Raw genomic sequence first — 21050 nt, 5'->3', positions numbered from 1 at the left:
AGAAAGGATCTGCAAGATGCCCAGTATACAGAAGAAAGTTTGGGAGGGTGATGTGCAAAACCCGATGATGTGAAGTTGTTATTGTATTGCTCTTGACTTGTGGCAACTTGGAGCAGAAGATGCAAATGTTGCCACCTTCCTGGCAATGGGAAACATCTGGGAACACTTCTCAGTCCCCATTCCACAACTGCAGAGGAACTGAAGGAAGGATAAACCCAGAAAAGTCAGATGGCAGCAAAAACCAGGCATGGGGGCCCTCAGTTGTAAGCAGGAATAAGGGAGGAGAGGCAAGAGAGTGAGCTGGGTGAACAGCATTAGCATGATTGATGCAGTAAGTACCAGGAGAGCACGAACAAATCATTGCTAAAATGGCATGGGTGCAGTATAGCCAAGGAACCCTGCATGGGTATAGATGGAGATGTATGCAAAATATGTAAATTAGTCAAGCTGTGTTTATTACTCTGCTTTAAGAAAAACACCAGGTAGTCTGGTACTGTAGTCTGTTGATGTGATAAATAGCAAGGTCTGCTGTTGCTGGGGCTAATAACCACTATTTGATATGAGATAATTCTAGGGGGGGGGGACATGGATGACCCTATTTACCTAGGAGGATCTTTTGATCCTCTTAATTTTGGTTAAATGAATGAACAAAGATTTGTGGAATTCCTGCAAAAATAACAGCATACTCCTTCATAGCAAAGTATCAGAGTGAATTTCTTGGCAACACAAGTGCTGTTTTAGCTGCAGTGATTTGTTTTGTGGAATATATAGAACTTGCTATGGTGCTGCTCACTTCAAAAGGCAAGCCTGGCTTCTAACATCGTCGTTTGCCAGCACTTCCAGTTTATCTGACAACCCCCAAACAATAGCCAGACTGCTATTCATTACTGTACTTTAGACAGCCCATTTCCATATGGAAATTAGAAGCCTGCATCTGTAACACACCAGCATGGATATTCTTGAACTCATCTTATTGTTCTGTTTCGCACTGCAAGGATGACAAAGGGCCCTTGTGAACAGAGATAGCCGGACTTGGGTAAATCCAGCCCCCTTCCCGTTGCCCTGTAGAAATCTCCGTACATCACCCAAGGGGAGATGACACACGTCGTCTCCGTCGTGAACTGCCCTCGGGAGTAAATCGAAGGCGGGGGGAGGACCCCCAGCGGCTCTGGAGAAGCCGGCCCGGGGCGGTGGGGGGGGGATTGCCGGTGTTAACCACCCTTGTTTTGCGGAGAGTGGGGCTGGACACGTCCCTCCGCTGCTCCGGCTCTTGCTGAAGTTGAGGATGAGGATGAAGATGCTCCAACTCGCCCGCACCCCCTGCGGCGCTTTCTGGGGGGGGGTGTGTGTGTGTGTGTGAGGGAACGTCTCCTCACACGCACCCATGTAAACACGACCCGAGCATCCATTGCCACGGGCGCTTCTGCTGCCGGGAGCGGCTGCCGATCTGCCGGGGTGTGTGTGTGTCCCCCCCCCGGGGAGGGGGCAGCAGGGTCCCCGCAGCCACGGGGCGGAGCTGCCCCCCCCCCCCCCTTCCCTTTCACTCGTGGGGACAGCTCTCCCCCTCACACCCCGAGGAGGAGGAGGAGGGAGGGAGGGGACGGGGTCGGCGCTAAGCCCTGCCCCCGCCGGGCGTGTGGTGAGGAGCCGGCAGCCGCCGCGGGGGTGGATGCGAGGGGAGAGGAAGAGGAGGAGGAGGAGGAGGCGGCGGGGCCGGGCTGGGCTCCTCCGGCAGCCCCGTCCCCTCAGCGGGCGGCCGCCAGCCGGGCTGCCCGCAGCGCTCCGCGGAGCCCCGCTCAAGGTAAGGGCCGGGGGGGGGGGGGGGGGGGGCAGCGCATTGTTCTCCTAACGGGGAGTCGGGGGGGGGGGGGGAACGGCTGACAGGAGGGAGAGGTCGCCGTTCAAACCGTGTGGCGGAGGGGGATGCGGGGTCCCCCCCCACCCCGGCCGTGACAGCGCGGGTGGCGGTGAGGGGGGAGACGCGCGGCCACACCCACGCGGGAGCGGTCGCGGCGGGGTTTGTGTGTGTGTTTGCGTGTTCCCTCCCACTCGTGGCTCTGCCTGCCCGCTCCGTTCAAGTTCGGTGCGTGGCGGAGCAAGGGACGGCTGAGGAAGGGGAACCCCCCGAGGCGTTTGGGGAGGGTCACGCTCCCCACGGAGCGCAGTATTTGCTCGCTTTCAGACAATGAGTGCCGTTTGCGGACGGAGAGGTCCGAGAAGTGTTCCCACCCTAACTTCAGTCTGCCGAGCAGGAGGAGGTCCACCGGCGTTGTCATCTCGCCTTTCCCCTCAAAGAAAGGAGCCGTGCAGCGCAGTATTTAGCCCCGGCGCGGGGTCCGTCAGGGCTACGAAGAGGCAACGTTTGGCCAGCTTTGGCCCAGGCCCGGCCGAGGAAGCCCGTGGTGCTTCCTCTGCTTTTGTTACACTTGTTTTCCTTCCCGGCTTGGCCTCGCATCCTCCCTCTCGCCCGAGAATAGTCCTTTTCCCCGTATTGTTCTCCGTGTGTTTCCTCTCGCCTCTCTCTTCCTCCACCCCTCCTTAGCGGCAGGTCCTCTGCGGACACGATACCCTGACACGCGTTTTCCCTCTCCCACGTGGAGTTCTCGGGTCCAGACCTAGCTATTCTGAGGAAATTCTCCCTTTTCTTGAATGTTACACCCATGCTTCGATTTGACTCAAATTGCCTTTGCATGGGTTTGAACTGAATGGAAATAAACTTCACTTAGAACCTGCCGCATGGTAAGGATGAGATTTCTGGTTGCCTATGCACCGCTTTATAGCGGTTTAAATTATACTAAGAGCTGTGTGCTTGTAGACAGGGCTTTCTAACCCAGTCATTGCTACGATGCAAAATAATGTAATGCTTTACCTTTGACCTCACTGCTCTCTTTTTATATATGGGACTACGTGGTCCCTGGCTAAATGAACGTGGCTTTGTTGAATGTAGCTGAAGACTGTTACGTTGAACACACTGTTTCTGGAAAAAAAGTTTTGGGGTGCCTGGAGTGGCCAAAGGATGAGATGTGGGGAGAGGCCAGGTTAGGAGCTTGTTAGAACAGCATCTCCAAAAGGGTCCTGTCCCCATCTTCTGTAGCGTATTGGTTTTCAGTCTTAGATCCATTTGAAAGTGCTTGCATGTCTCTGCTGGATCAGAGGGCAGTGCATAGCAGATGTCTGGGGGACTTGTTGGTTTTTCCTTTAGGGGACTGTGTTCTTTAAGCTCTGCCTCTATTTAGAGTTTTGCCTAATAGGAAGCAAAGAGCAGTTGAGCTCATTCTTTTAACTTTTACAGGATTCCCAATAGCAGCAGTGAAATAGTCAAGCCTTTAATCAATATTTACTTGGCTATAACTTGGGAAATCTTTGAGCAGCTGCAGGGGCACTGGCTGGAGAGCTGTGTCTGCAGGCTGGGGAAGACTGCAGTCTTTTAGTTATGCCTGCTTCATACAGAGGCAGGAACGTACGCTCAAGAAAATGTATGTTATTTTCACTTGTGTTCTCTGCTTTTTTAAAAATTGTTTTCTTGAAGCTGCCCTTTTCTTCTTCTTAAAGAGCTTATTCTGAAGAAGTTAGCAATGCTTGCCTTGGAAAGATTTATGTTCCCTGCAATGGCACAGACTTCAAGGTTTGGTCTATTTTATTTAGAGATTCATCTTGCTGATTCCCTTGGACTTGCATGGGTGCAGCTATGTCAGACTTGATCTTTTTTAGTTTGATTCTGATGCATTAAACATGTCAAAACCCTTACTAAGAACGCGCACTCCGGTCCGTTAGAAATACGCATGTCATCTTAGTCAAAAGGCGGGGATTGTACAGAAACCTTTCAGTGCGTTAACAAACCCTGGAATCCCATAATTCTGAAAACATGACAAGAGTGAATGAACTCCTGAGGTCTAACACGTAGGTGACCGTTTTTCTGTGGTTTACTGTGAGGATGCTGGGTTTGTATTCACCGAAGCTAGCGTGTTTTCTGGCTAGTGAGATGAAATTGCTACAGAGTTCCCCAGAGTAAAGGTGGTGAATGCATCTCAGCTATAGGAATCGGGGCTTTTTCCTAGGCTTTATGATATAATATTAAAAACAAAACTCCACACACCACCTACAACTTATTTTCAGTGCGTGTTATTCGGTTCAGTCTTGCGAATGCATGGAAGCGAAGTGTGGCATGAAAAGAATCCTCTGAGCGTGGCTCTGTCGCCACTGTGGGACTCGGCTGATGTGGCCATGGATGGACATCCTTGGTGTAAGCAAGTCTGCTCTCAGTTTCTGCTAATTAAAGCAGCACAAGGGAAAAAGGAGGCCCACTGCAGGGCGTACATAATTTTCAAGGAGCTCTTGCATATTTTCTGTATCCTATTTTCTTCCTCCAATGCTTCTTAGTATCCATTGAACGGCAGGGAGGAGGGAGGGAAGGCCCAGGATAAATGGAGTATTCTGGGATCCAAGGACTCTGTTCGTGCCTGTTGCACCTTCCCAGGGAAATGGTGGGCCAATGTGTCAAATCCATTTGCAAGTGGTAGTATAAATTAAAGCTGGGGGATAAACAGGTTAGAAGGTTAATGAGATGTCTGAACTTAATTGATTTTCCATACAAATTGGCTATAATGTCTTTTGTTCGCTACCCCCCACCCTGGGATGTTGTGTTACAGCAGTTACATGAATATAAGGAGTAGCAAAAGGGGTGGTGGGAGCCATGGCTATTTGGAAAACATGGCTAGGAAAGCTTGGTCATACTCCCTAGGATGGGCTGATGTGTGATTTTTGGAGAGAGTAAGGTAGCTCTGAATTAGGACACTGCACCTTTGTGTCTTCTGGGTCTCGGTGCCATGGACTGTTGGTGATCACGGAGCCACGGACAGCGGTGTGCCCTGGCTGTCAGGCAGAGCTGTACAATCCCGGGGTTAATAAAAACTTCTTATTTAGATGTGGTGTTGTACAGGCTAAGCTAGGAAGACAAGTAGAGGAGGTGCTATAATATGGTATAAAATGATTTCTAGGTCCTAAAGTTGTCAGGCAGCATCCCAATCAGGGTGGCACTACTCTTTCTATACGCCTGTGCCCAGCTTTAAAATCTGGAGTAGTGAAGCTGATGGGGGAGGATGGCTAACTGTATTGGTTTTGTGTGGCAAGGTTTTGGTAGCGGGGGGGGGGGTGTTTACAGGGGTGGCTTCTGTAAGAAGTTGCTGGAAGCTTCCCCTGTGTTCGAGAGAGAGCCAATACCAGCCGGCTCTAAGACGGACCCGCCGCCGGCCAAGGCCGAGCCAATCAGTGATAGTGGTAACGCCTCTGTGATAACATTTTTAAGAAGGAAAAAGTTGGGACAGGTGTTATTCGGCAGCTGGAGAGAGGAGTGAGAACATGTAAGAGAAACAACCCTGCGGACACCAAGGTCAGTGAAGAAGGAGGGGGAGGAGATGCTCCAGGCGCCGGAGCAGAGATTCCCCTGCAGCCCGTGGGGAAGACCATGGTGAGGCAGGCTGTCCCCCTGCAGTCCATGGAGGTCCACGGTGGAGCAGATATCCACCTGTAGCCTGTGGAGGACCCCATGCCGGAGCAGGTGTGTTTCCCGAAGGAGGCTGTGACCCCGTGGGAAGCCCGCGCTGGAGCAGGCTCCTGGCAGGACCTGCGGGTCTGTGGAGAGAGGAGCCCACGGAGCAGGTTTTCTGGCAGGACTTGTGACCCCGTGGGGGACCCACGCTGGAGCAGTGTGCTCCTGAAGGACTGCACACCGTGGAAAGGACCCACTCTGGAGCAGTTCGTGAAGAACTGCAGCCCGTGGGAAGGGCCCACGTTGGAGAAGTTCGTGGAGGACTGTCTCCCGTGGGTGGGACCCCACGCTGGAGCAGGGAAGAGTGTGATGAGTCCTCCCCCTGAGGAGGATGAAGCGGCAGAAAACAATGTGTGATGAACTGACCGTAAAGCCCATCCCCGTCCCCCTGTGCCGCTGGGGGGGTTGGTAGAGAAGCCGGGAGTGAAGTTGTGCCCAGGAAGAAGGGAGGGGTGGAGGGAAGGTGTTCTGAGATTTGGTTTTATTTCTCATTACCCTACTCTGGTTGATTTGTAATAAAGTGAGTTAATTTTCCCCAAGTTGAGTCTGTTTTGCCTGTGACGGTAATTGGTGAGTGATCTCTCTCCTGTCCTTATCTCGACCCACAAGCTCTTTGTTATATTTTCTCTCCCCTGTCCAGTTGAGGAGGGGGAGTGATAGAACGGCTTTGGTGGGCACCTGGCAACCAGCCAGGGTCAACCCATCACACTAACTAAAGATGTCGACTTTACCCATCTGACTGGAAGTGTCTGACTCAACACTCAGATAAATGAGAAGATGCTTGGGCTGCCAATTTTTGGTCTGACTTTTCTGTGTAGGTTTCCATTCCTATTGGGAATATATTTGAGTTAGTGATTGGAGACACCCCAGTGCCATGGGAAGGTGAGAAGAGCTGAGATCCTTCCCGCTCACGTTGTTCCTCAACAGTGCTGGTGTTGTTCAGTGCTGCTTCCCATCTGTGCTGCTTTCGGCTGGCAGGTTCAGGTCGGGAGCAGACACAGGTTGATCAGCAGCACCAGGTTCTGCCTTTCTGTGGGTCTGAGCTGGGTGGCACAGCCAGCCCAGAGAAGCGGCACACTGGGAGAGGAGCCAACTTTGGAGACGCTCTCGGTCACCCCCTCCAAGAGTGGCATTGGGATGGAAAGACTTCGTGTCTTCAGGTTACGTGGCAATAAAAGTTACAGCTCTTCCTGAGCTCGCTTGCTATGAGACCCTTGTGGTTAAATCACATTTCAGACTTTCCCTCTCAGATTATATACCAAAACCTAAAAAATAAAATAGCAAATATTCTAAGGGGCTAATACTAGGTTTTGACTCGGGTTCTGTTTTTTTCCTAACCGGAGCACCACAGTGAAACAGTTTTTGTGCTTAACATGGAAATGGATTGTGGAGTGAACGTGAAGAGTTGCCTGCAGACAACAGTTTTCATAAAGCAGCCGTATTTTGATTTAAGCATTTCTGAGCAGCCGAGGACAGCTGTAGAGCACGCACAACCACATGAGAGATAAAGAAAGATCAAGGTTTTTAGATCACCACGTCATCACAGGAAGGACCGATTGATGGGAGGCTTGGGCTTGGCACCTCTGCATTTGTAATCAGGCTTCAGATAAACCAGAGCATGCCATATGCTGCAAGATTGGTCAATACTTAAAATTATTTGCTGAGAATATGATTAAGTCAAGAGCCGAGTGCAGTAAGTAGGTCGCTGGGCATCATTGATAAACGAGCTATGTCCTTATCTTGTGTACGTCACCAGCGGTATTGTATGACAATGTTTAGTTGTAGGAACAATTCCTTGGCCAGCTTAGAGCCTGTATATCTAGGTTTTTAACAGGCTAAGCAGTTTGCATCCGATGCAATGGTGAAAAGCCACAGGCAAAGCTGCTATTGTTTGGTTGCAGCCATTTCAAAGCACTAAGCCTTCGTCTTGCCCCCAGTCGTAATTCATCAGTGCTTTCAGCAATGGTTAACAGATCTGTGGTTAAATGGTATAGGTTATAGAAAGAAGGGATTTTTGTTTTCTTTTGCTATTTAGAGCAACACAACAAACCATCAAACCATAGTTCCTTCAGAACTGTAGCAATTTTTGGAAAACAGACTGTACATGGAATAAATGCAAACTGTAATTTCAGTCCTTTGTTTTCTGTGTAGCATGTTTACAGGGTGAAGTCAGGAAAGGATATACTTTTATGCAGTGGCCTCTTTGTTTAGACACTAAACTAGTAGGTCAGCTCTATGTTGAGCTGACAAGAGCTTCAGATTTTCAGCAGTTGTCAAAACTTCAGTCCAAAGGAAAGGGGATGTTGAAGGGGGAGAAGAAATGCAGTTCTACTGGGGTCATCTGTCAGTTTAACAGACTATTATAAAAACTGTTGTCAAGGAGTGTTTGCCAAAATGCCCCAGAAAAAAAAAAAACGTATGAAGCCCCCAATTCACCTGGGTCCTTTCATTTCTCTGCCAGGACAGGATTGATCACTATGATGCTCCACTAGTTCAAAGCTGAATTTTTTCAAACCCTTTAGGTATGTTTTGAGATTGTATGGTCTAGTTGCTGAGCCAAAAGAATTGTTTCAGCCACTGCTTGTTGGTTTTGGAGCACACAGGTGATCAGTTATTGCAGTTATTGATCAGCAGTGATCAGTTCAAATTGTCACAGCCTGGTCATGCTCTGCTGTGTGGCCATGCCTTCACAGTGGGAGAATGGCATCTAAAACCCTTTTTAATATATGTAAAAAAGAAAAAAAAAAATAGCCCTACAGTTTTTCTCATGCTAATATCTGAGCTATCTTTAGTTCCTTTGAAAGACAGTTCCATAGGCTGGTTAATCTCCCCATATATAAATCTTTTATGCAATTAATCCTTTTTTTTTTTTTTTTCCAGATCCCAGTGTAGGAGAGAGAGAGTTTTAGAAACAAATCCATTTACCTTGTGTTGCATTGAAAACAAACCCCTTTTACTTGAAAGCAGAAACAAAGCAAAAATACAGACATGTTTTTCTGCACATTCTTGGTGGTTATTGCTGTATGGTGTTAACAAAAGATTTCGGAGAATTATTCTCTCCTCTAAAACTTTTCAAGAAAGAGATTACTTTCAAGGCTTTCAATCCTGAAAAATCATATAGAAAATCAAGTGACAAAAGATGCAAAATCCATGCTGAAATCTTGACCCTCTTGAAGTTAATGGTAATCTTAAGGCCAGAACTTTGCCTGGAGTTTTAATTAAGTATCTCCTTGGAATACCATTTTTGTATGCTTTTAGAGATGTGGACTTGCAGAGTTTTACTGAAATACCAGTTCCCAGGTTTCCAGCTTTATTCATAAATGATCCAGTTGATTTTTCCCCCCTCCTTCCCCTTGATGTGAAGCATAAGATTAGGAAACAGATTCCTGGAATATTTCAATTATTTTTAAATAGTAGGTTAAACAGCATCAGGAAGAGTTGTGCATCCTTTTCCTTCTTTCCTAACAAGTCCTAGAAGGACTTGGAGAGACATTAGAAGTATCTTGGGGCAGAGACCACTTTCTCTAGTTTAGAAACAAGTCTGAAAGGAATAAAAATAATCAGTGAATATTTTGGAGGGTGTTTTCACTTGAGTAACAGCATGCCCTGGCCCCGAGAACACAGAAGAGGCTGTTTGCTTTGTAGTCAGACCTTGTGGAGTAGTTTCGTGCGACAATGCTTGATGTGCTCACTTCTTTGGTTTAAGGCTTGTGGAAGGGAGAGGTGGAGGATGATAGATGGAGTAGAAAGATGTAGGATTGCTTTAGAGCAGGAAGCAAACCCAGGTCGGTAAGGGGGACAGGAGTCTAGAAAACCAGGAGAAAGGGGAGGAGAGCAGCTAGGCAGACTCATTGTTCTGGACTGGGCTGGGTACCGCACAAAAGGCGGCTGCCATCCGTAATCTAGCCTCGGGCTGAGATCATAGCATATTGATGTATTTTATGTGACATAATACCTCTAGAGGCATTGCAGTACTAAACATATAGGTTACATGAACACGGTTACTGCATCCGTCTTAACAGTCCTGTTTGGATGTTATGGAAAGCAGATGTACATGTGTTCGGTAGCTATTGTGTAAGAGAGCTGGGACTGAATCAAACCAGTAAATAAAGCAGTTCTTATAAAAGGTATAATGTCTTAAACCTCAAAAGATCAAAAAAAAAAAAAAGTGTGTGTAAGATTAACCCTCGACATGGTCTGTCATGCTGTTTGTCCCTGAAGGTAATAATGATGGTAAATGTGTGTCTGGAGCTTGGGAAGCATGTTTGTACAGTCCCCAGTGCACAGAAATAGCTGCAGTTGTCCAACGATTTGCAGATTTTCTCCTTCTAACTTTTCCTCTGACATTTTCTCCTTACTCTATTTCAGTTTAGTCTTCTGTTCCTAGTTTAGAAAACAAACTACAAACCCCTCCAGATTGCAGATCTAGCAATTTAAGCATATTTAACTCTGACACTGAGTTCCCTCTTGTGCACTATATGAAGGAAATGTCTTTGCAGGAATGCTGCCTGAGAGCAGGGCCTGGCTAAAAGAAAATTTTAAATGACCAAAATTTTAATAATACTCTTTCAGTAAAAAGACTGCACCACATATCAAAGCAGCATATGGAGCAGAAGGGTGAAGCGTGGGAAATGTAAAAGGATGTGCTGCAGTAGGAGTCTTTCTAATCTGTACCATATTACTCAATTTTACCGAAAAAATAGAATAAGTGTTTCAGATCACTTGTTCCTCCTCCAGTGTCAAAAAAGCTTAGTAGAGATTTGATAGAACCTAATGTTTAAGCAACTAAAATAAAACTGGCATTTATTGTGTAAGTATCCTTGTTAGTGGGATGGAGAGATGTGTATATATCATGTAGCTAATGTATTAGAGATTCTGAAAGCCTGGACTTGATTTGTCCTTCCGTCTTCCAAAATGAGGTCTTTTTTTTATCTAGGTAACTGAAATTTTTCTAACTTTACTATTGTCTCAATCATCTTGAAAATCAGTTGCATCTCTAACGGATTTAACAGTCTGTGCTCTTGTGCAGAGGAGAAGGTTTGGAGAAGTAACCTTTCCTCATCACTTCTCCAGCCCCACCTGATTTCGGTTACACGGGAGGCAGAAATAGGAAGCTCCAGGAGGTGTGTGTTTGGCAGCCTTGAGGCTGATGCATTATCTGGCACCGAGCAAGCAGTTATGTGCTTATCTGTCAGTATTTCCTAATGCTGACCATGTGAGTCTGCCTCTCTTGGCAGCAGCATAACTCCTTTTCCATGTTTTAGCCTTCATTTCACTTACAAGTAAGTCACTGTAAGGGTTGGATGTGAGTATCTGCTGGAAACGAGAGAGGAGTTACCTAATGACAGATTTCCATGAAACAGAAGGTGAACTGAAGTTGAAATCTAATAAGTGTGTCCTCGTTAGCTTGGGACACCCAGGGGACAGCAGCAGACTTGTACAGCTGTTTTTGTAGGTGATAGTGTGAACCTGATAAACACACTAGTGTCAAGGCTTCCTAAGTTTGTCACTTAGATGAATTGATTATCATTGGGAGGAGAGGAAAACCATGGACTTTCTCAAATCAGCCTGATAGTAGGGTGTGGGGGGGTGTGTGTATGTATGTGTGCATACTGGGGGTTACTGGGATAATAAAAGATCCTACTGCTCCCTTGCAAGCCTTGCTCATCTTTAAAAATGTGACCGCTGCTTCAGTACTACAGACTTGCAGGAAGATTTGTTGTTCTGCACTACACTACTTGTTATAATGATCTTTGGGGATGGGGATTTCTTGATTGTCCATCCCTAGTCAAGGGGGAATGTGGGTCAAAGCCATGTGGGTATGTGGTGGGTTCAGAAGGGAGAGGAAGTGTCTACCGCATCCATGTGTATAATCTAGATCTGCATGTGACAGATCAAACTGCAGGAAGAAGAAACCTGGAAGAAAAAAAGGAAAAGGTCCTGCCATGGTGTCTGGAGTATCAGACCTCAATTTATCATTAAACAAACAAGTTTCATAACAAAGGTATTTGAAGAAATCTTTAGGAAAAACTATTCGGCCAGGCTAAAGTAAGCTCCATCTTTAACCCTGTTTTGGAGTCCATTGAAGGTATCTTGCTACCTTGAGGTAACTTGGCTGCTAACTTGGTTCCTTCCACTTCCAGCACTGGGGAGCTGGTGTTAGTAATTTTAACCCCCTCATTCTCAGCCTGCGTCTTTTTTTTTTTTTTTAACCCAGCATGACTAGCTTTGTTGCTTAATAGCAGAAATGGTTGTTAGCAATGCATTAACATCTCATCTTTCAGAAATTATGCCCTGTCCCAGTGTCATATGCTTGTTGGGGCAAGCTGCACCTTTCTTCTTGTGCGAGCAATCCTTTCCCCTACTTCAAACTCCCCCATATTACTTGAATAGAGCCTGGGCTGTGCAGCAGCTGAGTTACAGTATGTTTGTTTAACTACATTGGAGTGTGTCATCTTTGCTCTTGACTAAACCATAGCTGCGTGGGATTTTAGTGGCACCAGGAATAAGCCTCCCAGTTTGCTTTAACAGTTGTTGTCTCCAGCTCTGCTGTTGAAGTACAGGGTGGCAGGTTGTGCTGTGTGGCAGACTGTGTGTCTGGCACTTCCTCTGCAAAGTTGTACTTGTTTGGTTTTGTTTTTACATACTAGTGGTGTTCTGCAGTCCTGTCCTCCTAAAATAAAATGTGGGAAAAAAAAAAAAGTAGCGAAGTAAGAGCAGCTAGCCATGGGTGGGACTGAGCTGGAAAGAGCAGCCAGAGGAGAAACAAAGGTGAGCGGTGTTAAATGAGCGTGGTGGGGAGCAGCAAGTGTGGAAATGCTGCAGGGGATGAACTGCCTGGCAGTTTATCCTTAGAAAGTTTCACCCAGTGAGCCCAGGTAAGTGGAAACTTAATCTGAGGTTCATACTCCCAGGCAATCGCTGTGCTCAGTGTGTGCAGTCCTGCTGAAGGCAGGGGGGGAACATGTTTACTGCTTCTGTGGCTGTTTCTTTGTCTCAGTAAAGAAAGATGTTGTGTCATTCCTTTCCCTTCCTTGTGCAAAAGCATGAAGATAGGCCTGGGAGATGTGGTCTGTCTCAGCTGAGACCTGAACTGTGAAAACTGCAGGGAGAGATGTCGGCTACCTGGGGCAGGTAGTAGAGCAGGAGGCTGCAGAGTGGGACTCATCTCCTTTAACGGTGCAGCTCCTACATGATGAGTCTTTTGGAGACATGCTTTCTGAAGGAGCAGTAGTTGCAGGCTCAAACCTCTGCTTTGAGATGCCAGAAGTTGCATTTAATGCTTTTTAATTTTTTTCATGTGCCAATAATTTTTATAGTTGCAATCCAGCCGTTTAAATCTTACTACAAACCACTCAGAGTCCCTGACTGACTGATGCTTAGGTGTGTTGGCCTGTTTTGGAACAGCTGATCTTAAACAACAGTGGGCATGCTTTACTAAATGGTGGAGCAGGGAGGTAGGTAGTAAGTTACTGGGGGAGGAGGAAGGTCGGAGACTCTGGTCTGACCTAGCTGTGTAGTTCTCCACACCCCTACAACTGCAATGCAGTGGGAGCTGGCCCTCTCACACCTGGATTTTAGGTACAAGCTTCCCTCTATCCATGTGGTTTTGTAGCCTCAGGCTGCAAAGTGGTGCTGTACAGAACTGCCAGACGTAACAAGGAAATGGCAAATGAAGCTATTTGCAAGAATTAAAGTCCTGGTTCCTTTCTCCCAGGAGGAGTCTTATTTGCTTCCTTGAAATTGGGAGGAGGAGATGGAGCCACAGGTATAAACTCCAGTCATTTCCATTTAGAAGAACATACTGGTGGACGTAATGCAGTATCTACTGGTGGCACCATCGGCTGTGCTGCTGAGATGTTCCTGCAGTGGCCTGTTCACCCTACTAAAGCAAGTAGTCAAGTAGATTGTTTTACATAACAAATGGAGAGAATAGAGGGGAAAATGGGATTTTTTGTTTCCTGTGAGCTACATAAAGGACAGTATGGTACGCAGTTATAAAATATACCATATGTGTGTGCATTGTATTTTGTACTAAAGGGCTGTCAGTGATGCTTCATCAGGATCCCAAGATCATACTGTGGTGAAAATGGATTTTGCTGGCAATTTATCATTTGTGCCTGTTGTCTTCCTCAGCAAAACTTGGCTGAGTAAAAGTACCATTCTGGGTACAGTGTGATGGTAGTGCCCGGCCTCTGGAGGTGTGAGGGATGTGCCGCAGGAGCGTGTGTGCGTGAATGCTGGATGGAGAGGAGAGGGATCTCTGCCTGATGCTATCTCCAGCTGTTCTTCCAGCACTTCCCAATGCTGTACCCTGGAGCCACCAAACCCTGGGACTCTCCCAGGTCTGGGGAGGGGGCTCAGGGCAGCTCTGCCTCCTGGAGCAGGTGGGAGTGGAAACTCCTGTTGTGCAGGAAAAGATGTCTGATAACACTCTAGGTACTGCTCTGCCTAAGGCAGCTGGTATCCCATGCTTCTGGAAAAGAATAAAAGGTTTGGGAGAAGGAGGTGGTGTCTGACTAAGTCTGTAGTAGATGGATCATAACACCTGTGTGTAGCCTTTCTTCCTCTGGGGCTAGGACAGGTGTAAGAGTAGCTTTCAGCAGCAATGCCCATCATCTCAGGCTGGAGGCACTTTTATTTTACGGCTGCACATCGCATTCGGTCCCTGATACCTCTGGCTCTTGTGCAGGCCTTGCCTGAGCCCATGCAGTTCACACCATACCTGCTCTGAGCTCTTGAGGTCCCAGGGTCAGTCCTGATGCTGGTTATCATGTTGGTTTAGTGTCACCTACCCCCCCAAAAAGGGGAGGCTTGTTTGGAGTTAGCTTGTTTTAACTGGTTTCTTTATCCTGAGAAATTTTGCGTGTTTGTGACCCATACCTTCATGGAATGTGAGAGGCTCTCCCTGAGGCTTGTGACTTGAAATTCAGAGGTTCATTCTGTGTGGAAGTATCAAGAAGGTGACAGATGCTTGTGCATAGGCAGAAAAATCATGGAAAGCTAAAACCAAAGCAAAATCCGTGGTTTTTCTTTTCTTTTTAAGGAGTTGGAAAGATCTGCTTGAAATACACCCTTGCTTTAGTGGTCTCTTATGTGAGCTGGTTCTCGTAACTGGTGTGGTAACTCCTAGAGTAAATGATTTTGAGGGCTGCAATTCTGAGTCGAGTGGCTCTTCTCAGCACAGGCCAGGTCTGCAAATAAACATCAAAGCAAGAGGGGGTTTGTGCAGAGCAGTGCAAAGAAACACCGTGACAAGTGTTTGAATGGTGCAAACCTGAAGGCAGGAGGGCTACTCAATATAGTGTAAGACGGAGTGATAGCACAGAAAGCTGAGAGAGCAGGTACAAGCCTGATTCGGGGTTGCTCTATGTTAGGAAATTCTTCAGATAAAAATCCCTGCCAGGCCCCAGAAAGCTGGCTTGAAAAACTAGCAGAGGAGTGTTCAAAGCAGACCTGAGGCTTTAAAGCGGATTAAGCTTGGACCAGATATACTGATGGCATCCAAGGGGGTGGGGATTTTTTGTGACTTTTAGTTCTTCAACATTAGGACCTCACTCTTGGTGACCTGCCTGGGCTGTAAGAAATGTATTTGGACTTGTAACTGTGTCTGTCCATGTGGAACTGTTTCAGTTATCTTCTGGTTTATTGCCACTGCGGGTTTGGGGGTTTTCATTTTGGTTTGGACTTTTTTGTTGTTTTGTGAGGTTTGGGTTTTTTTTTTTTTTGGTTGGTTGGGTTTTTTTGCTTGAAACTGTGTTTTTGTGCTACACCCTGATGGTCTGGTGTTGTGCCTGGTGAAAGTGTTGGGTAAGGCATGGGATCTTATCTTACTCTGGTGGGAGGAAGGATTCAGAGGTGTTTATTGATGGTGCTTTCTGCCCTTCTCCAGCACAAGAGGTTTTGAAAGTGTTGCATTTACTGCTTCAGTGTGCAATTATTTCAAGCAAGCAATTTCTCTGCAGCTGTGATGCCCATGTCCAAGGGGAGGATGGGGCAAGAGAGGAAGAAAAATTAAATTAAATTCAACTTTATCACTGTCCAGTAAATTCTCAGTACTAATATGACAGTAATATAACATTAGGAATGGCTCTGTTACCATAAAGCATAGTTCTTTACATACAGGACACTTTCTTACCTGCTAGAACCTCCTGGCATGGTTATAGCTACCGTTTTTGTCTAAATAATACAGTTCAGATTACCTACTTACTGGGATAAATGTGTCCACTCTGAGGGTTTAATGATATTGATTAGCAGATGACAAAAGTCATGTCCTTGGTTTTAGTGAAAACCAAGCAGCAAGGCAATAGTCGGCTGTTCTTTCAAACTCCGCTCCTATGATTAGAATCCAAATTGTTTGTGTGAGCTGGGCAGGAATGTGCTGGTATTTACCCCAATTTTGAAGAAGACGCTTAGCAGAGGAATGTGCTTTGCATGCTTGCCATTCCGCTAGGGAACTGTGCATATAAAGCAAACCTCAAGCAAATATTTGGAGGGCCAGGGGGGCTTCAGAAGAACAGTATGTCCTCCAGATTTTAGGGAGAGCAAGTCACCCCCACATACTTAGTTGTGTCTTGTCCTCTCTGCAAGCTCCATCCCAACCAATGCTGCTGCCTGGGTGGTTACAATAAACCTCTTTATTTCATTTTAATGTGTGTCTGTGTGAGTACCTGATATTCAGAACGGGATTAGGAGAGATGAATCGCTGCTGAAATTGGTAATAATAGAAAACAAACCTGTCTGACAGCATCTGCCCTGTGATCTTCTGAGAGCAGGTAAAAGAATCCTTAATTAACTTTTTGCAAGGGTGGGGTAGTGTTTTTTGTGAAGAATTCATTTCAGAAAGTTACAGCATGAATTGTTGTTGCCTGAGTTAGAGTAGCCTAATGAATTGCCATAAATTAGCTCCTAGCCTGTAGTGAATACTGGGTTTAAGGAAAAAAAAAAGCCGTGATTTTTGCTGTGGGCTGAAGGGAGGGAGCTGACTTGGAGAAACTTGTTAAAGTTAACACAAGAGTGTGGTGGCTTTCAACTGTTGTTGTCAAAACATTTCCAAAAGTTCTTTGCACTGCTCCTGTTTTGCTCTTCTGCCTCCTGTCTGCATGAGATGCCTCAAAGCTGGTCAGAGGCTCTGGTGCAGGCATGATGTGCGTGCCGCGGTTGCACAGGTCCCAGGCCAGTTACTCCATGAATATTTTATCTGACCATTTAAACTCCTGGAACTGGCCCAAGTCAGAACCAGTTTGAGGCCTTCAGTGTTTTAGCTTCCAACTTTCAAAACATTGTAAGGCACCTAGTCAGTGGTTATTTGTGTGCACAGCCGTATCAAACCTAGAGCAGTGGAAGTAGCAGTGTGTTAAGCTTGTCTTGCATGGTACCGAGGGCTCGGTGCAGAGACTGTCGTTGCCAATTGCAGTCTTGGCAGGAACACATCTCTTCCTCCAACAGTGCTCAGTCAAACTGTCATCAGACTAGACTTGTGTCTTGGATTGCTGCAGATTCCTTATTAAAAAGTAGAGTCGGATAATGGAAAATGGGAGGCTATTGTAAAGCAGCAGATAATTAAATACTTATCTTGGGATGAAATTCATGTTGTTCCTGAAGAAAAAAACCTTGACAGACCACTCTGCCAGCTGCTGAAGTAATTAGAAATGGGGCCTTCCCTTCCGTAAGGGCAGCACCATGGTTCACCAAGGGTTCTTCTAGTTATGTCTTTTCGTTTGAGGAGGATTGATAAGTGTGTCCCCTCAGATGTGTGGAGATAGCTGCTGGTCAGGAGGGGCAAGCAGATTGCCAGCATGGGACTAAGTAGTGCATTTTAATGGATATAATCTGATAGCTTGCATAAAACAAGAAGTGTAAGGTGGTTTGAGGGCAAGTTTGGAAGAGCAAAGGCAGGAAGGGTTGGGGCCCCAAAGTGAGTGTCCCTCTGTATTGTCTGTGCCCCGAAAATGGATCTGGGTGGCTTTACCTGCGGGACAGAACCAGTGAGAGACACTTTGCTTCCCCAGAAATCACTGTGCCAAAGCAAGGTACTCCTCTTCTCAGATAATAAACACACAGGGGGTTATTTGAATGAGGTGCAACAAGTACCTCTAACTCAGTACAATTGCCTGGGAGGCTTAACAAGTTTGTAATGCTTATGTTTTAGTGAGCTCTGTGCTGCTGTATTGGTGTATCATGAAATTCGTGTGCTTCTTGTGTTGAATGCCCTTTCAGCTTGGCTACTGTGAAGGTGATGAAAACTTTGTACAAAATTTAAAGTCTCAAGTGAAGCTGTACAAATGATCTGAATGAATTGGTTAGTTTAATATCCAATCCCCAACAGCAGCCAGTACCAGCTCCTTCAGGAGCTGATCTTTCAAAAGTCCTGTGTGTGTTGGGATGGTTTTTCCCAAGAAGTTGTCTTTCTTGACTCCCACTTAGAAACTGGCTCATGTCTGGGAGTATCCAAGTGGCTTTGAGTGCTGGTAAAACTCCAGTTTACTTTGACCTTTTCCAGAGCAAGGTCTAATATTGTCATGTCTCTATGCTTTGGAGGTGCAAGAATTTCATCGTATGTGTGTTTGGCTTGCTGGAGGAAAACAGCCTGAATTGCTGAAACCAGGGAGGGGTTTAGAAAAAAAAGCTGTAGCATGAATTAAACATAGCCAGTATTTCTAAAGGCTTGATGTCTTGATTGAATGGTTTTAATCAGGATCATTTAAATACTCTGTCATTGCTTAGCAAACAAAGTCCTAGTTGGCTCACAGAAACACTGAAAAACCAAACTAGGCAATACCCTTGCCAGGGTATTCTTACCTTCCCAATCTGGTTCCTACCTCTGTACACAAGCAAGATGAAAATGGTGCATGCGGAGGAGGAGGTAAGGGGAGCTCTTCTGCATGAGTATAGAGGTGCTTGTTTGAGATGTCAGTCCAGAAAACAGCCGCCTGTCTGCAAAATGGTTTGAGGCACCACTTCTAGAAATCACTTTGGGCACCTTCTGGTTTTTGCTGTCCAAGTTATTTGTGATTAAGCATGTTTTGAGCAGGGAGGGTCTGGTTTAAAACAACAGCTGGGTAGAAAAGAGGAACCCCTCAAGATGTATCCTATAAAGATTCATTTAAAGAAGAAAAATTGCTAACGAAGCTGGTTGTGTGTTCTTAAAATGCATGCACAGCTCTGTAGTGTAAACTACTTCTTCAGCCCCTTGTTTTGACAGTCTCTGCATATAAACCTGAATTCCTCGCACAGCCATTGTGTTAGGCAGAGTCCTGTGTTTGAGCTTGCCCTTTCTGTGCTGCTCTCTTGCTTGCTTAGAATTAAAAGGGAAGATGCGAAGTCCTGGAGGAGAGGTGTTACCAGGAGGTACGGCACATGACCTCTCGTTCAGTGGCCTTGGAGGCATCTGCTGTAATAACTGGCAGGCAAGCCGTGGCTTGCTTTTGCTCAGGTATGTGTCCTGGCACTCCTGGAGGTGTTGGCAGTCTGTTACCTGGCCGTGGGGAGAGGACAGCCATGTGAGATGGGTGCAGCTCCCCGGATCCGAGTGCAGTAAAGCAGAAGGTTCGTATGAATCGGTGCTGCATGAAATGAATGCAAATAGCAGAGGAGACAGAGGAATTCCCATGTCGAGGTTGAATCGACAGGCAGGTACTTGTCCAATGCTGCTCTGTAGGTGCTGTTGATCCTAGGTCTGAATAACAGACCCTAGTGGTCTTGGTGCCCCCCTTCCAAAAGGGGGATGTATAAATGTAGGCTCTGAGCCAGGATTAAGCCCTAGACTTTCTGACAATATCTTTCACTACCTCAGCTTAAAGGCAATTTCTCTTAACAGGTGAACACCTACCGTTGGGGTGTCCGAGGTGAAGATGCACAGCCCAGCCGCTCCGTGGGGACTGTACATCGGTGTGTGCAGGAGCATGCCTATGTGCAGGAATAACTGCACAGCTGCTCTCCAGGAATTCCCATAAATCTAGCCACTTTTGCAGGCAGTTGTGGTGGTTGCACAGCCTTGTGTGTAAGGAGACTGTCGTCTTCTGATGTCCCTATATTTCTGAAAGCTGATCGTTAAATGCCTGGTGGTGTTAAAAGGAGTATGAATTCTCAAGGCTTTCCAGGCACGTTGATGCTGTTATGCAGGGATGCGTGCCAAGGTGCTCTCATCCGAGCTGCTTAGTGAAATCTGAAACTGTTTGGAGCTATCTGGCTTTCAGGGTTGCTCTCAACCAATGAACCTGGTCTGCTACTTTCAAAAAAACGTTGCTGAATCCATAGTTCTCTGTCAAAGAAAATCTAAGCCAGCTCCAAAATAACCCTAGAAAAAGTGATGCTGCTGCTTTGAGGGAGGAGAAATATGATAGACCAGTGTCTGTGTCTTTGCTAAATTATACAAGGAGCTATTGCAGTCAGCAGGAAAACTGCCATTTGCTGATGTTTCTGTGAGTTACGACCACATTATCCTGGTTGTGCGTGTGCTGCTCCTGCGGATGCTGCTGGGCATGGCGAGTATGGCTGTGGGAATACAGCTGCTTTGGTGGCTCTGCTTTCCTGCAGTGATCCACTCACTTGAAATCTTTCCATTTGTCTTTCTTGTTGCTTACAATCTTCACTCTTACCATCTTTTCCCTCCTTGTTTTAGGCTGTCTGTTTTGGAAACTGTCACAAGGTATTTTCAGATTAATCTTTCTCTCTTCACCCCCTGCACTCTCCCCATCCCTATCATGATGTGGTCATTGGGTCTTGCAGCTATTTTGTTTCCTATGTTGCTGAGACTAAGGAAAACCCACCTCCTATGGGGCTGGTTTCAGGCCAAGCCTGCCTTATTTAAAATTGGTGCGGGCACTTGCAAAAAAGGAACACCAAATGACAGCGTTTGAATTACCACTGCTCTGCTGCTGACTGTAAAGGGAAGAGCAAAAACATACACGCACAAAATATCAGTTGATATTTTCATGTCTAGCTGTGCATTTATATAATGTGGAAGTTTATAGCCATGCAATGGGAACCCAGCGCAGGTAGGTACAATGTATTTCCAGGGAGGTCTCTGCCAAGGGCAGGAACAAGAGCAATACCCTGCTTGCATTTCTGGGTCTGCTGGAAGGGAAGAGCAGACAGGTCACCAATTTTCTCCAAAGGGTTTCATTTTATGAGGATGTTTGTGGCACGTGTTCTCCCCATCAATGGATATGAAGAGCAGGTCAGCGCTCCCCGGAGATCTCCGTGGCCCAGGAGCAGCGTCTGCACACATGACTGTGCAGGGAAGGGTTTGGAGACAGTGGGGAGAGGGGCTCTGGGGTTGTAGAGCATGTCCAAAAAAGCATTTAATAGCCCCTTTCCTTCATTCAGGATAGGGCAAGGAATATAAGCGACAAATCTTGGAGCTGTGTTTTTTATTAAAGGGCTAGATATGTTTGTTGTGAGAAAGCTTGTTGCTGCTCTGATTTGTTGATAATTGAGGTCCTTTGCCCTGGCAGGTAAGTAGGTCACTGTGGTAGGAAACAAGTGTGCTGCAGCTGTA

At 46.4% G+C, this 21050-nt stretch overlaps 1 protein-coding gene across 1 annotated transcript in view; it reads left to right on the top strand.

The window, feature by feature from the left end:
- The first annotated feature begins 1645 nt into the window (after positions 1-1645).
- FRMD4B (FERM domain containing 4B) overlaps positions 1646-21050 on the top strand; it is a 138902-nt gene continuing 119497 nt past the window's right edge. Inside the window, exon 1 of the mRNA XM_030043983.2 lies at positions 1646-1801. Within this exon, the coding sequence (XP_029899843.1) occupies positions 1670-1801 (132 nt within the window). The 5' untranslated portion in view covers positions 1646-1669. The remainder of the gene's footprint in view (positions 1802-21050) is intronic.

The sequence above is a fragment of the Aquila chrysaetos genome, chromosome 20 (genome assembly GCF_900496995.4).
Source record: "Aquila chrysaetos chrysaetos chromosome 20, bAquChr1.4, whole genome shotgun sequence".
Classification (NCBI taxonomy): Eukaryota; Metazoa; Chordata; class Aves; order Accipitriformes; family Accipitridae; genus Aquila; species Aquila chrysaetos.
The sequence above is the reverse complement of the archived record's forward strand: the minus strand, read 5'-3'. Positions and strand labels throughout refer to the sequence as shown.